At 46.3% G+C, this 14,579-nt stretch overlaps 1 protein-coding gene across 1 annotated transcript in view; it reads left to right on the forward strand.

Moving 5' to 3' along the window:
* The window catches only part of LOC127584947 (adhesion G protein-coupled receptor E1-like), a 77,173-nt gene extending 64,941 nt beyond the window's left edge, over nt 1-12,232 (forward strand). Inside the window, exons 16-20 of the mRNA XM_052041985.1 lie at nt 4,572-4,638; nt 5,663-5,754; nt 6,938-7,106; nt 9,009-9,137; nt 11,345-12,232. Of these exons, the coding sequence (XP_051897945.1) occupies nt 4,572-4,638; nt 5,663-5,754; nt 6,938-7,106; nt 9,009-9,137; nt 11,345-11,374 (487 nt within the window). The 3' untranslated portion in view covers nt 11,375-12,232. The remainder of the gene's footprint in view (nt 1-4,571; nt 4,639-5,662; nt 5,755-6,937; nt 7,107-9,008; nt 9,138-11,344) is intronic.
* Nucleotides 12,233-14,579: the final 2,347 nt, after the last annotated feature.

Consider the following 14,579-nt stretch of genomic DNA (forward strand, 5'->3'; position numbering starts at 1 on the left):
AAGTGTAGAACATCAATGCACGGGACCACAGTAGGTCATTTAACCCAATCTGTGCACAGTACATAGATCAGCGAACACTACAGCACAGTCCAGGCCCTTCGGCCCACAATGTTGTGCCAACATTTTATCCTGGTCTAAGATCTCTCTAACCCTTCCCTCCTACATAGCCCCCTATTTTTCTATCATTCATGTGTCTATCTAAGAGTCTCTTAAATGTCCCTGATGTATCTGCCCCCACCACCTCTGCCGGCAGTTTTCTGCAGTCTTCATTTAAATAATAATCTCTTTTATTGTTATTTCCAAAGTGAAGAGCTTCAACTTTCCCATTTATACTCCATCTGCCAACTATATGCCCATTTACTGAAGCTAGCAATATCTGTCTGAAACGTTGGAACTTCCTCACAGTTTGTAACATTTACAGTTCTGGCTACAGTACATTCATTTACTTCCTCTTAGTGTGTATTGTTAACAGCTGCATCCCACTCATCCCTTTAGCATCCCAACCTGAACCCTACCCCTTATCCCTTCTCACTGCTTCCTGCTACTTAGCCAGTCCTCTGTATGTGCTCATGTATCTCCTCCAGTACCATGAGCTGTCATCTCACAAAATGACCTTGTGTCTGGCATTTTGTTGAATGCCTTTTGAAAATCTAAATTTGTTACATCTACTGTTTCCCCTCTGTCCATTCCAGCTGATACTTCCTCAAAGAATCTGGCATAGGCATAAAGTTCTACAGCAAGGAAAAAGGCCCTTCGGCCCATACGTATCCATGCTGACCAAGATATAGAGTATATTCAAGCTACCCCCATTTCCCAGCACTTGGCCCATATCCCTCTAGACTCTTGTCATCCATATACCTGTCCGCATACTTCTTAAATGTATCTAATATACCTGCCTCAACCACTTCCTCTGGCAGCTGGTTCCATACATCTACCACCTCTGTGTGAACAAAAAGTTGTCCCTCAGGTTCTTATTAAACCTTTCACCTCTAACCATAAAACTATGTCCTCTAGTTTTCAATTCCCCAACCCTGGAAAAAAAGACCACTTACCCTATCTGTGCCCCTCATGATTCTATATACCTCGTTGAGATCTCCCCTCTGTCTCCTACGCTCCAAGGAATAAAGGCACAGCTTGTCCAACCTCTCCCTATAACTCAGTCCTCAAGTCCTGGCAACATCCTTGTAGATCCTTGCTGCACTATAACAAGGTGACCAAAACTGAGCACAATATTCCAAGTGTGGCCTCACCAACATCTTGTACAATCGCAACATAACCTCCCAACTTCTATACTCAGTGTCCTGGCTAAGGAAGGCCAACATGCCAAAAGTCTTCTTCACTGCCCAGTCTACCTGTGACTCCACTTTAAGGGAACTGTGCACATGTACTCTAAGGTCCCTCTGTTCTACAACAGTACCCAGGGCGCTTCTGATCAATGTGAAGGTCCTGCCTTGATTTGACCTTCCAAAATGTAACACTTTGCACTTCTCTGAATTAAGTTCAGTTGCCATTCCTCAGCCCACCCACCTGATCAAAATTCCCCTGGAGTTCTTGATAGTCCTCTTCACTGTCTACGACACCACCTATTTTAGTGGGAGTCTTTTGAAGGCCATCTGGTTAGATTTCAGGACCAACATGTTCCTGTGATTATAAAAGACAAGGATGGCAAAGATTGGCAACCTTGGCTGACAAGAGACATTGAAAATCTAGTCAAAAAGGAAAAGGAAGTATATGTAAAGCTTGGCAAGGTGAAATCAGACAAGTCCCTTGAGAAAAAAACGTAAACAAGGAATAAAGGGGGCTTAATGGGGCCATGAAAAGTCCTTGGCAAGTAGCATTAAGGAGAACCAAGGCATTTTCTGTATATTAGGAGCAAGAGGGTAGCTAGGGAAGGGTCAGTTCACTCAATGACAAAGGAGGGAATTTATGCATGGAGTCAAAGGAAGTGGGTGAGGTCCTTACTGAGTACTTCACATCAGTATTCACCAAGGAGAAGGACGTGGATGATGGTGAGGTTATGGAGGGATGTGATGATATTCTAGGGCCTGTTGATATTAAGGAGGAAAAGGTGTTAGGTATCTTGAAAAACATTAAGATGGATAGTTCTCCAGGGCCTGATAGAATCTATGACAGGATACCAAGGGAAGCAAGGCAGGAGGTTGCTGGGAATTTCACAGAGATCTTTGTAGCCACAGGTGAGGTCCCAGAAGATTGGAGAATAGCTAAATTGGTTCCTTTTGTTTTAAAAATGGCAACAGGGACAAACCAAGAAATTATAGGCTGGTGAGCCTTACATCCGTGGTGGGGAAATTATTGGAGAAGACTCTTGGGGACAGGATTTACTCTCAAATGGAAAAGCTTGGACTTATTAGGGACAGTCAGCATGGCTTTGTGTGAGGGAGGTCATGTCTTACAAACTCGACTGAGTTTTTTGGGGGAAGTGACGATGATGATCGATGAGGGTAGGACAGTGGATGTTGTTTACATTGACTTTTATAAAGCAGTTGACAATGGTCCAGAAGATTACATTATTGAGTCAAAGGATCAATGGTGAGTTGGTAAATTGGATTCAAAATTGGCTTGGCCATAGAAAATAGAGGTTAGTAGTAGAGGGATGTTTTTCTGATTGTGGGTCTGAGACCAGTGGTGTTCCACAGGGATCAGTGCCGGGACCTCTGTTTGTTGTATATATTAATGATTTGGATGAAAATGTAGGTGGTCTTATTAGTAAGTTTCAGGTGACACAAACATTGGTGGAGCTGTGGATAGTGAGGAGGGTTGTCAAAGGATGCAGCAGGATATAGAGCGGTTGGAAATGTGGGCAGAGAAATGGCAGATGGTGTTTAATCTGGACAAGTGTGAGGTGCTGCACTTTGGGAGGTCAAATGCAAGACGAAAGTATACAGTAAATGGCAGGACCCTCGGGAGCATTGATGTACAGAGGGATCTTGGGGTGCAAGTCCATAACTCCCTAAGAGTAGCAACACAAGTGGATAGCGTGGTAATTAAGGCATACGATGAGCTTGCCTTCACTGGTTGGGACATTGAGTATAAAAGTTGGCAAGTCACATTGCAGCTGTATAAAACTTTAGTGAGGCCACATTTGGAGTATTGTGTGCACTTCTGGTCACCACACTATAGGAAGGATGTGGAGACTTCGGAGAGGGTACAGAAGAGGTTCACCTAGATATTGACAGGATTGGAGAGTATTAGCTATAAGGAGAGGTTGGACAGATTTGTATTGTTTTTACTGGAGTATCAGAGGCTAAGGGCGACCTGATAAAAGTGTATAAAATAATAAGACACATAGGGTAGATAGTCTATCTTTTTCCCAGGGTGAAAATGTCAAATATTAGAGGATATAGTTTTATGGTGAGGGGGGAAAGTTTAGAGGAGATTTGCAAAGCGAATTATTTTTTTACAGAATGGTAGGTGCCTGGAATATGCTGCCAGGTGAGGTGGTAGAAGGAGATACGATAGCAATGTTTAAGAACCATTCAGACAGGCACATGAACAGGCAGAGAATAGAGGGATACGGGCCAAGTACAGGCAGATGGGAATAGTTAGATTGGCATCATGGTCAACATAGATGTGGTGGGCCGAAGGGCCTGTTCCTGTGCTGTACTGTTCTGTGGTCTAAGGAGCTCCAATCATTTTGTCAGACGGGATTTCCCCTTCATGAGCCATACTGACTCTGCCTGATCAGATTATAACTTTGCAAATGATCCACTATTGTCTCCTGAATAATTGATTCTAACATTTTTTAATGTCCTTGTTCCTCAGCCTCATTCTCTGAGGGACATGTTCACCTAACCTATTTTACGTTTTATGTACAGAAAGACAATCTTGTTATCAGTTTCTGTGTTTCTCAATGTTGCCTCGTAGTTTGTTTTTCCCTTCTTTATTATTTTTTAGTTCTCTTTTGTTGATTCTGTATCTCTCCCAGCCTTCGGGGCCACCACTGTGTTCTCACCTTTTGTACTTTCTCCAACGTAAAGCTCTCCTTAACTCCCTTGGTTAGCCAATGTTGGTTTGTTCACCTCCCACTGCCCCTCAGAATCTCTCCTCTTCAGTGGGATACCTTTAGCTGGAAGTAATTGCAAACTCACCAGATCTGGACAGGAGAAAGGAATAGAAGTCTCACTGATAGAGTAAGTAAGAGAAGCTCATTCTGTGCCCGCAGTGGGATCGAGTGGTACACACGTAATGGTGGTTAACTATGTGAGAACTGAGCGGATTCCTAGACTGCTTCCTGGCCTCTAGAACTCAAGCATCTGACTTGTCTGTGTATCTTTGTTGAGAGATAAAGGTTTGAGTGTATCTCCACACTCTTCCAACACACACTCAGCTACCAGAAGCAGTGGTAAACACTGGGACCACACGTTCAGGTGTGGTTACATAGCTACAAAAGTATGAATCAGCTATTCAGCCCCTTGTGCCCACTTTGCCACTCAACGTCTATAGACGTGTTCTTGCCAAACTCCCCATCGGAGCCATCTCTGCATCAGACACAGTGAGACCTGGCTTTCTGAACAAGTGCCTACTAACAGTCTGTCTCCTTCCATTTGCAGTTGCTGGCTCTCTCTGGAAAACCACTTCCTATGGAGTTTCCTGGGGCCGGTGTGTGCCATTATACTGGTGAGGATCATGCTGGTGGGAAAGAGCTGGGTGCAGGCCAATTATTTGGTATTGAGATGCTGAATTTATGGGAATCATAAATTAAAAATGAGTGGAATTGACAAAATATTTCAACAGCGTCCAATAGGTTTTGGGGAGATGGGAGAATGGGACTAAAATAAAAGATTATGGACGATAATTGCCATTAGGGCTTGAAATTCATCATGGATAGGTAAGGCTAAAGTGTGCAAGTTATGTTTCCTCCCAGGTGCCAGGGTCAGAGATGTCTTGGATCGAGTCCATGGCATTTTCAAGGGGGAGGGTGAGCAGCCAGAAAATGGGCTGAAAATGGCTGATGGAATTTAATGCAGACAAGTGTGAGGTGATGTACTTTGGGAGGACAAACCCCAGGGCAAGACTTGCACAGTGAATGGTAGGGCTCTGAGGTGTGTAGTAGAACAAAGGGACCTGGGAATACAGATCCATAGTTCCTTGAAAGTGGCATCACAGATAGATCGGGTCATAAAGAGAGTTTTTGGCACTTTGACCTTCGTAAATCAGGGCACTGAATACAGGAGTTGGGATGCTATGTTGAAGTTGTACAAGACGTTGGTGAGACCGAATTTGGAGTATTGTGTGCAGTTCTGGTCACCCATCTACAGGAAAGATATCAATAAGCGTGAAAGAGTGCAGAGAAAATTTACAAGGATGTTGCTGGGACTTGTAGACCTGAGTTATAGAGAAAGGTTGAATAGGTTAGGACTTTATTCCCTGGAGCGCAGGAGAATTAAAACAATGTTTGTTGAAAAGCTAATAGACTCAGACAAAGTACAAGTCTACACAGAGTAGAGACACAGCCCAATGAAGGTTGCTTCCAATCAATGTTAAGCTGCATCTGATCTGGGAAGCTATACTCTGTGTCTATTCTGCAATGTGTTTGGCCTGGGAGCCATAAAATATTCATGCATTGTGCACCAGGTTCCTGATGCATCAAACAAGATGATTTATTCCCTGACTGAATGTAACTGGACCTCTCCACTTTCAGATCAACATCGTGTTTTATTGTATAACTCTGAGCAAGCTGGCAAAGAGGATGTCAACTCTGAAGAAAGATAAGCCTGCACTGAAGAAGATCAGGTACATGGGCTGCCGGCAGGGAACGCTGCATTCTCCTCTCGTAGAATCACAGGCCATTCAGCCCACATGCACAGCAGCTCTCCACCAGAGCAATCCGAATGTTTCATCCCTGGCTGTTTCTCTGTAATCTTGAAAATTTTTCCTCAACATATATATATCTAATTCCCTTTTGAAGGTCACAATGGAACCTGCCTCCACTGCACCAGAAGACAGTGCATTCCAGATTCTACCCACAAATGGCTTAAATGGTTTGATTCTCTTCCCTTTTGTTTTATACCCGTGACCCCTAATCCTTGATGCCTCCATCGACAGGAACAGCTTCCCACTCTCCACTTTGTCCAGACCCTTTGTTTTATTTACTTTAATCAGACCTTCCCCACAGACCCAGCCTCTCTGATCCATCCTTCTCATGTTCTCCCTCATCAACCTCACACTCTCTCTGATGCCTTCAAATCCTTCCTATAATTGGTGACTAGAACTGAACACAATACTCAGGTTGAGGTGGGACCAGTGTTTTATAAAGGTTTAGCATAACTTCCCTATCTTTGTACTCGTTGATACAGCTCAGAATAACTACTTTCTCAAACTACCCTGCCACTTCCACTGACAGGTGTGCCGATAGCCCCAGGCCCATCTGCTCCTGAAATCCTTTTTGAACACTATCCTTTATTCCCTATTGTCTTTTTCTTTTTTCCTACCCAAATGCTTCAGCTCACATCTGTGTCGTGTTGTCTCCTGTGCATGTGCCCATTCCACTGGCCTGTTTGTATCCTGGTGCAATCTATCACTGTTCCCTTGTACTTCACAGTACTGCCAGACTTTGTCATCTGCCAATTTAGAAATTATGGCGTTCACACCAAGCCCAGGTCGTTAACATGGATCAATAAAAGCAATGGCCCCAACACTGATCCCTGGGGAGTGCCCCCTATTCACCTTCCTCTAATCGGGGAAAACAAGCATTCACCATAACCCTCCATTCCTTAGACGTCCACACTCTCGGTGTCCCTTTCTTTCTGTGAGCTGGTAACCCTGTTAGATACGTTACTGGAAACTACATGAAGTCCACGTAACCACAATGACTGTATTGATCCTCATCAACTCTACCTGTCAGCTCTCCATTGTTGCATTGTCTGCTACATTCAGGCTTGTTCACAAACATTTGACTTTTCCTTTGCACTACCAGATCGTTCACCTTGGCAGCAATTGCTCAACTTTTCCTCCTGGGCTGTACGTGGATATTTGGGATTTTCCATTTTCGGAAAGAAACCATCGCCATGGCTTATATATTCACCGTCATTAACAGCTTTCAGGGAATGTTCATCTTTATCCTGCATTGTCTCCTGAACAAACAGGTATGGGCTACATACACCGCTCACTATAACTCTCTGATACACCCCACACCCCTCACTGTAACTCTGTGATACACCCCACACCCCTCACTGTAACTCTGTGATATACCCCACATCCTTCACTGTAACTGTGATACACCCCTCACTGTAATAATGATACACCCCCCACTGTAACTCTGTGATACACCCCACTCCCCTCACTGTAACTCTGTGATATACCCCACACCCTTCACTGTAACTGTGATACACCCCTCACTGTAATACTGATATACCCCTCACTGTAACTCTGTGATACACCCCTCACTGTAACACAGATACACCCCACACCCCTCACTGTAACTCTGTGATACACCCCACACCCCTCACTGTAACTCTTGTGATATACCCCACACCCTTCACTGTAACTGTGATACACCCCTCACTGTAATAATGATACACCCCCCACTGTAACTCTGTGATACACCCCACTCCCCACACTGTAACTCTGTGATATACCCCACACCCTTCACTGTAACTGTGATACACCCCTCACTGTAATACTGATATACCCCTCACTGTAACTCTGTGATACACCCCTCACTGTAACACAGATACACCCCACACCCCTCACTGTAACTCTGTGATACACCCCACACCCCTCACTGTAACTCTTGTGATATACCCCACACCCTTCACTGTAACTGTGATACACCCCTCACTGTAATACTGATATACCCCTCACTGTAACTCTCTTATACACCCCTCACTGTAACACAGATACACCCCACACCCCTCACTGTAACTCTCTTATACACCCCCACACCCCTCACTGTAACTCTGTGATACACCCTTCACTGTGACGCTGACATGTGCTGCACTGTGAGACTCTGATATATCAGTGTGATCGACCAGCGAAGTTTCAGTGGTTCTTCCATTTCCATCCATTGGCCGTGGTGTCTTGTTTGGTGCTGTTCCAAACGTGCTCAGTGATACGTGTGATCAACTCAACTGAAGAGCAGGACCCAGTTTGTCTGACTAGTCTAATGCCTTTGTCTGAGCTTCCCTCCCCTAACACTCTCCCCTGCCCTCCCCTGCATGGTAGTGTAGCAGTTAGCATAACGCTACTACAGCGCCAGCGACCTGGGTTCAATTCCCACCGCTGTCTGTAAGGAGTTTGTAAGTTCTCCCCGTGTCTGCGTGGGTTTCCTCTGGGTGCTCCAGTTTCCTCCCACATTCCAAAGCCATACGGGTTAGGAAGTTGTGGACATGCCATGTTGGTGCCGGAAGCCTGACAACACTTGCTGGCTGCTCCCAGCACACTCTACACAAAGTTGCATTTCACTGTGTGTCTCGATGTACATGTGACTAATAAAGATCTTATCTTACCTAACACTCTTCCCTGCCCTCCTATCCTGCCTCTCCCTCCCCTCCTCCACCAGTGAATTTTATTTTCTCATTCAGAAAGTCTGTCCTGGGAACTGTCCTCCAATACCCTCAGCCTTTCCCCTTCCCTGGTTTTGAAATCTTTGCCAATGGCTTCAGTTTCCCGCTCTGACCCATCTGTTGACCCACACCCTTGTGTTTATTTTCACATTTCCTTTTGACATTGAGGGAAGAGATTCTGCCCATCAATCATTTGGAGGGTGTCAGAGTTGTGATCTGGAATTCAGATACAGTTTCTGTCATAACTTTTCAAAGGAAAAAATCCAGAGGTTTGGAGCAAGGATCAGGGAATGGGATTCATTGGGAAGCTCTGAGAGTGCCAGCATGCAGGCTGATGGGCTGAATGTCCTTCATGCTGTGGGTCCTGTTTGTGAACTGACCTCACATTATTTCAGGCACTTCCCTACACAAGAGGAAGGAAGGAAGGAAAATGCAAATCCTGACCTTTTACCACATCACAAACTTTGCATTTTGTTTTTAAAGGTGAGGGAGGAATATTGGAAATGTTTCACCGGAACCTTCAGCTTAAAGGGCCCAGGATACTCAGAGTTCGCTGCCAGTTCCTCGGTGCCAATGACCAGTCTACAACAGAGGCACATCTCCTCCAAGCAGGTTTGTTTCCTCATTCTGACAGGTCCATAGTACACGTTTAAGAAATGGTCCCACACAGCACTCTCTGCCTTGGAGGGCGCACCAAGCTCTGGAGCATGGGGCATTGCTTAACCTGGTGTTCCAAACCAATCCTTAATGTTAGCCTTGCCTTGGTCGTTGAATGGAAAATTGGACGTTCAGTTTTCACACTCCAGAGACTCGTGCACCAAATTTAGGCTGATGTTCTGGTGCAGAACTGAGGGAGTGCTGCAGGTTCTGAGGTGCTGTTTTTGGATAGTGTGTTAAATCTCATCTGCATTGCCAGATGAAGATAAAAAATTCCTTAGTAATATTTGGAAAGGTTGCTCCAGCCAAAATCGTATGTGGGACTTCCCATTTCTCTCACCGTAGTAGTCATTCTTCAAAACTGTTTCATTGGGATGAAAGGTGCTACAGAAATGCAAAATCTTTCGCTAGTGACTGTCAGTCAGTTGATGTCCCAGGGACCTGCTGATGGGTCCTGGAGGCTAAAGTTTGGATATTGACCATACCAGTTCATACCTGGATCAGAATCCAGCACCAGGAGTGAATCCAGATCCAGTCCCAGAAACCCGTTTTGAATGTCAGGAGTTAACCATGTAGTTCCTTAGTGTGTCAGTGACATCTACTGGGCAAATGTGAGCTTGCTTTGAGTTTACTTTTGCTGCTTGTGACGAGCGGCACTGCTTGGAATCTCCTGCTGGTGAGTAATTGCAGTGTCAGACATCCCCCAAAATGTCACCAACCAAGAGGTTCCTCTCATTTGAGGACGCATTCCCACAGTCGTGAATCCTGCTCATGGTGCTTCCAGTGTGCACCAGTAGCTGAGGTAGATTGAAGATAAGGTTCTCCTTATGAATTTGGTAAAGCATTTGGGGCATGCATTGGGGCAGGGGAATGTACAGTAGTGGAGTTTGGGTTCACTGGGGTACAAATCAGGGCTGGAGTTTTTGCTACCAGAGCCATGGCATATTTTGGGAGATGCACTCATGCAGTCATCAGGGAACAAGTTACCAGAGGAAGTGGTAAAAGTGGGTATAATTACAGTGCTTAAAAGACATTTGGAAAGGTACACAGATAAGAAAGGTTTGGAGGGAAATGGGCCGAGCTCAGGAAGGCACTTTGGTCAGCATGGACAAGTTGGGCCAAGGGACCTGCTTCCATGCTGTATAACTCTGCAACTCCACCTGAGTAGGACCAGGATCAATGTCCTCGGGGGATTGTTTGCTGGTGCTGTTGGGGAGGGTTTAAACTAATACGGCAGGGGTTTGGGAATTCATGCAGAAAGACAGAGGGAAGCAATGCAGAGACCAGAGCAAACATTAGAAAAGAGGAAGGCAAGAGTGGAGTACAGAAAAGTCAAATGCAAAGGACACAAAGATTACAAAAGGACAATGAGTGTAGAGCACTTTATCTGAATGCCCATAGTATTCAAAACGAGGTCAGTGAAATTCTGGCATAAATCAGTACAAAGGGGTGTGATTTAGTGGCTGACAGGAACGTGGTTGCAGGGTGGAGATGAGTGGGAATTGAATATCCAAGGATATCAGGTGATACGGAAGGACAGGCAGGCAGGTGAGGGAGGTGGGGTAGCCTCTTAATTAAGGATGAGATCAGGGCGACAGTGAGGGACGATACAAGATCTAGGGAGCAGAATGTTGAGTCCATCTGGGTGGAGATGAGGAACAGCAAAGGGAAAAAATAACTGGTGGGAGTTGTCTGCAGGACACCGAATAATAACATTACAGTGGCACAGACCCCCCCCGCCCCCCTGCGCCCCCCCGCACCACCCCGCGCCCCCCCGCCCCTCGCGTGCCCCCCTCGCCCACCCCCCGCCCCCCCCGCGCCCCTCTCGCCCACCCCCCCGCCCCCCCACACCACCCCGCGCCCCTCGCCCGCCCCCCCCCCCACGTGCCCCGCGCCATTTGTGGATTCAACTTGAATCCAGTTTCTTGACGAGTACGTGTTGCACATCTCTCTACAGTCCACACCCCACCCCCCTCACATCACCCCCCTGCCCACCCCTACACCCCTCACATCCCCCCCACCCCCTCACATCACCCCTCCCACCCCCCCCCCCCCCCACTGTATTGGTTGTGATAGTGATTTAAGTTTGAAACAAGGATCAGAGAGTTTGAGCTGAAGGCCCTGATTGTGTCTCTAACTCCCAGCTCTCACTTCTTTCAAAGCCAAACAACAGCCTTGCCACAGAACACTGAGCACCTTCCGACAGATCAGGATATGGGCTGCTGCACTTTATTGTGATCGTTGTGCCTGGATCACAGCATAAATCGTCATGGACATTGTGAGGAACCTTGGCTGGAAACTTCCAGAGACTGTTTCTTGATTGTTCCTAGTGACCAGGAACAGTGCATACACTGGACGGTGGGCTCGCAAGAAGAACTGCAGGATGGATTGAGGTAGATTGAAATGATAAGAAGATGATGCACACACAAGGCGTCGGTCAAACCCAGAGGCCCGTACCAGTGCCTTAAAGCACCTTCCTCAAGGACTTTCTGCTGCTGTTCTCCAGGTCACCGAACAGTCAGATGTTGTACAGTAATGGTTCAAGAGCCAACAAAAGGTTAATGGCTTTTCCAAGAAGTCAGCAACACCTAATTGCTTCTACCCAGCGAGTTCAGTGCTGTTGGCTGTGTTACCGATGTTCTCCTGACCTTTTGTGTTTAGTTTCTGGCGCTGCTTATCCCAGCTTTGCATCCACAGCGGAACCGGTAAAAGTGAAGCACTCCTGTCATTGTGGGGATCAGCCAATTACCTTGCAGTATTGACAGTACATGGAGATCAGCCAATGGGATCTGCTCTTGACCAGTATCCAGTGCTGGAAGGTCAAGGGCCAGATCTGGCCCAGTCCTTGGGTGGCAGTCTCTCCCACAGATGGGCCGAAAGGGGTGCCCGAGTTTCACCGTTCACACCCCAGACCCCGTCACTGGAAGCTATCTGCTCCTTCTGGAAGTGGGAGGGACACATCCAGCTGTGGAACCAACACAGCCGGTCAATGATCCCAGTGTAACACCAACACTGTTCAAAACACACATCTGTTTTATAAATAAAAGTCATTAAACATGCAATCAATCACATCTTTTAACTATTGGCAATTAGGAATCGGGGCATGCTTAGGAATCGTTGGTGGAGCTCATTAAACAAGACACAGCCCAGCATTCTTCCCAACTTCCCAGTTCTTCAGCTCCAGGATCTATCTTCAATCCAGTGGACACATGTGTTTATTCATTTTTTGGGCTAGGGTGTTGCTGGTCAGGGAGATTGTCTGCATGTTGTTGGGGATGGGTGAGTGGGGGTTGGCAGATCATGGAGCAGGCTGTAGGAATGCGGAAGGGGTTGCACTGAGGCCAGACGTGGGCTAGGGATGGAGGGGGGTAACTTGCCTCCAGTCCCACTGCTGTGCTGAGATCTGGTGCAGAACCTGAGGCCCCCACTTTCACTGGAGATTGGCTGCCTGTGGGTCGGGTGGCCAGGGGAAGCTGAGGACTTCATTAATGACTTTTCTTCAGTGTAATATTTTAATTATTTATGTGTTTTAATTAACTTTTTAAAATTTATTTCTACATATATTTGAAGTTTACTAGCTTTGAAATATCTGTGAATATCAGGGACATTAAATCGTGACCAGCTGTGATGATTGTCAAAGGAAGTCAGTGGAATATAAAGTGAAATTAAATAAATGTGGAATCACTGTTGGTGATCCTAACTGGCTGGGTCCTACTAATGTCCTTCAGGAGAGGGAATCTGTTGTTCTCACCCTGACTGGTGACCACAGACCCTCTGAAATGGCCCAGAAACCCACTCACCTCTGGTCAGTTAGGGATGGGCAATAAACACTGCCATTCCAGTGATAACCACACCCCATGAAGGTGTGTATTGTACATAATGCAATGGACCTCTTGGTTTGAGCTGACTCTTGGGTCCCCTCCCCACAGCAAGCTGCAGACCCCCAGAAACATGACTGGTTCGCTGCTGAGTAAAGTCGTTAGAGCCACAGCAGCAGGTGTCAGGGTGAAGTGTGTCACTACCCCACCTGCACTGCCACTAATTACTGCTTCAAGTATGACAATTCAATGTGGAGACCCCTGTAAGGTGCCTCCATTGTTTAACCACATGTGTCTTTGCAGCCCTCACTTCCCTGCATTACCACTGCTGAGACCCCCAGCATCTACATCATCAGGGCCATCTTTGATCAGAAACTCAACTGGACCAGCCACACAAAAACCGCGGCCACGAGAGCAAGGTAGAGACTGGGGATCCTGTGCTGAGTGACTCACCTTCTGCCATCTCAAGGCCTTTCCGCCATCTGCAAGGCATGGTCAGGAATATGATTGAAAATTTTGCCACCAGCGTCTCAAAGGCAGTTAGGGGTGGACAATAAATTCTGCCCTTGCTGCTGATGTCCAGGTCTCCACAAGTGAATCCAAAAAGAGTGTGCACTTTATTTCAAGAAAAACCCTTGATCTAAATACGAGCTGAAGATAATTACAGCAGATGTCAAAATTCAACCTGCCCCATTTCATTCTTGGAAATGGGGAGATCTTGTGTCTTCAGGTAAACCACAGAACATACAAATGCCTTTTAAAATGCACTGTGGTTGGTCATAACATTGGATGGTGATCTACACAGCACTTTCCTCATCACCAATTATCCAGGCAGTTGATGGTACGAACCTATGCCAGAGTTAGAGAAAGTGAAGGGATATTTCCAAACTCTCACACACACATGAGGAGTTGGGTGCAATAACAACTTACATTTATATATATTTAGAATTGTAAAATGTCCCAAGTTACTTCACAGGTTGAAGGCCCTTTTACAGAACTGGGGAAAGAAATAAAAATGGTAGTTTTACGTTGCAGAGAAGCCAGTGGGAGAGATGGTTGGGGCAAGGGGAGTACCTGTGATTGGGCAAGGCCAGTGTTGCCAAGGGAGTGCATCAGTCTGGTCAAGTGATTTAGTGGGGCAGCGTGGTTTTCCGTGTGTGTGTGTGTGTGTGTGTGTGTGTGTGTGTGTGTGTGTGTGTGTGTGTGTGTGTGTGTGTGTGTGTGTGTGTGTGTGTGTGTGTGTGTGTGTTGGGACACACCCACTGGTCAGGATAGACTAATAGAGAAAGCCTGAGCCAATACACGGATAGATGGTAGCGGAAATGAACAGTTCCAATACATACCAAGGAAATAAGCTACTGAAGGAGGAATGAGTACTGAGGTCAGCAGGATGCAACATGCCCAGACAAGATGACTAAAAGCTTTTCAAAGAGCAAGGTTTTTAAGAAGTGAAAGGAAGGTGAGGCAAAGGGGTTCCAGAGCAGGGAGCGGGTACTTGCAGCACCGCCACTGATAGGGGGTTGAAATCTGGTCTCAGAGGGTTGTGGTACTGGGAGAGTTTACAGCATGGAAGTGTTCG

The sequence above is a fragment of the Pristis pectinata genome, chromosome 31, assembly GCF_009764475.1.
Source record: "Pristis pectinata isolate sPriPec2 chromosome 31, sPriPec2.1.pri, whole genome shotgun sequence".
NCBI lineage: Eukaryota > Metazoa > Chordata > Chondrichthyes > Rhinopristiformes > Pristidae > Pristis > Pristis pectinata.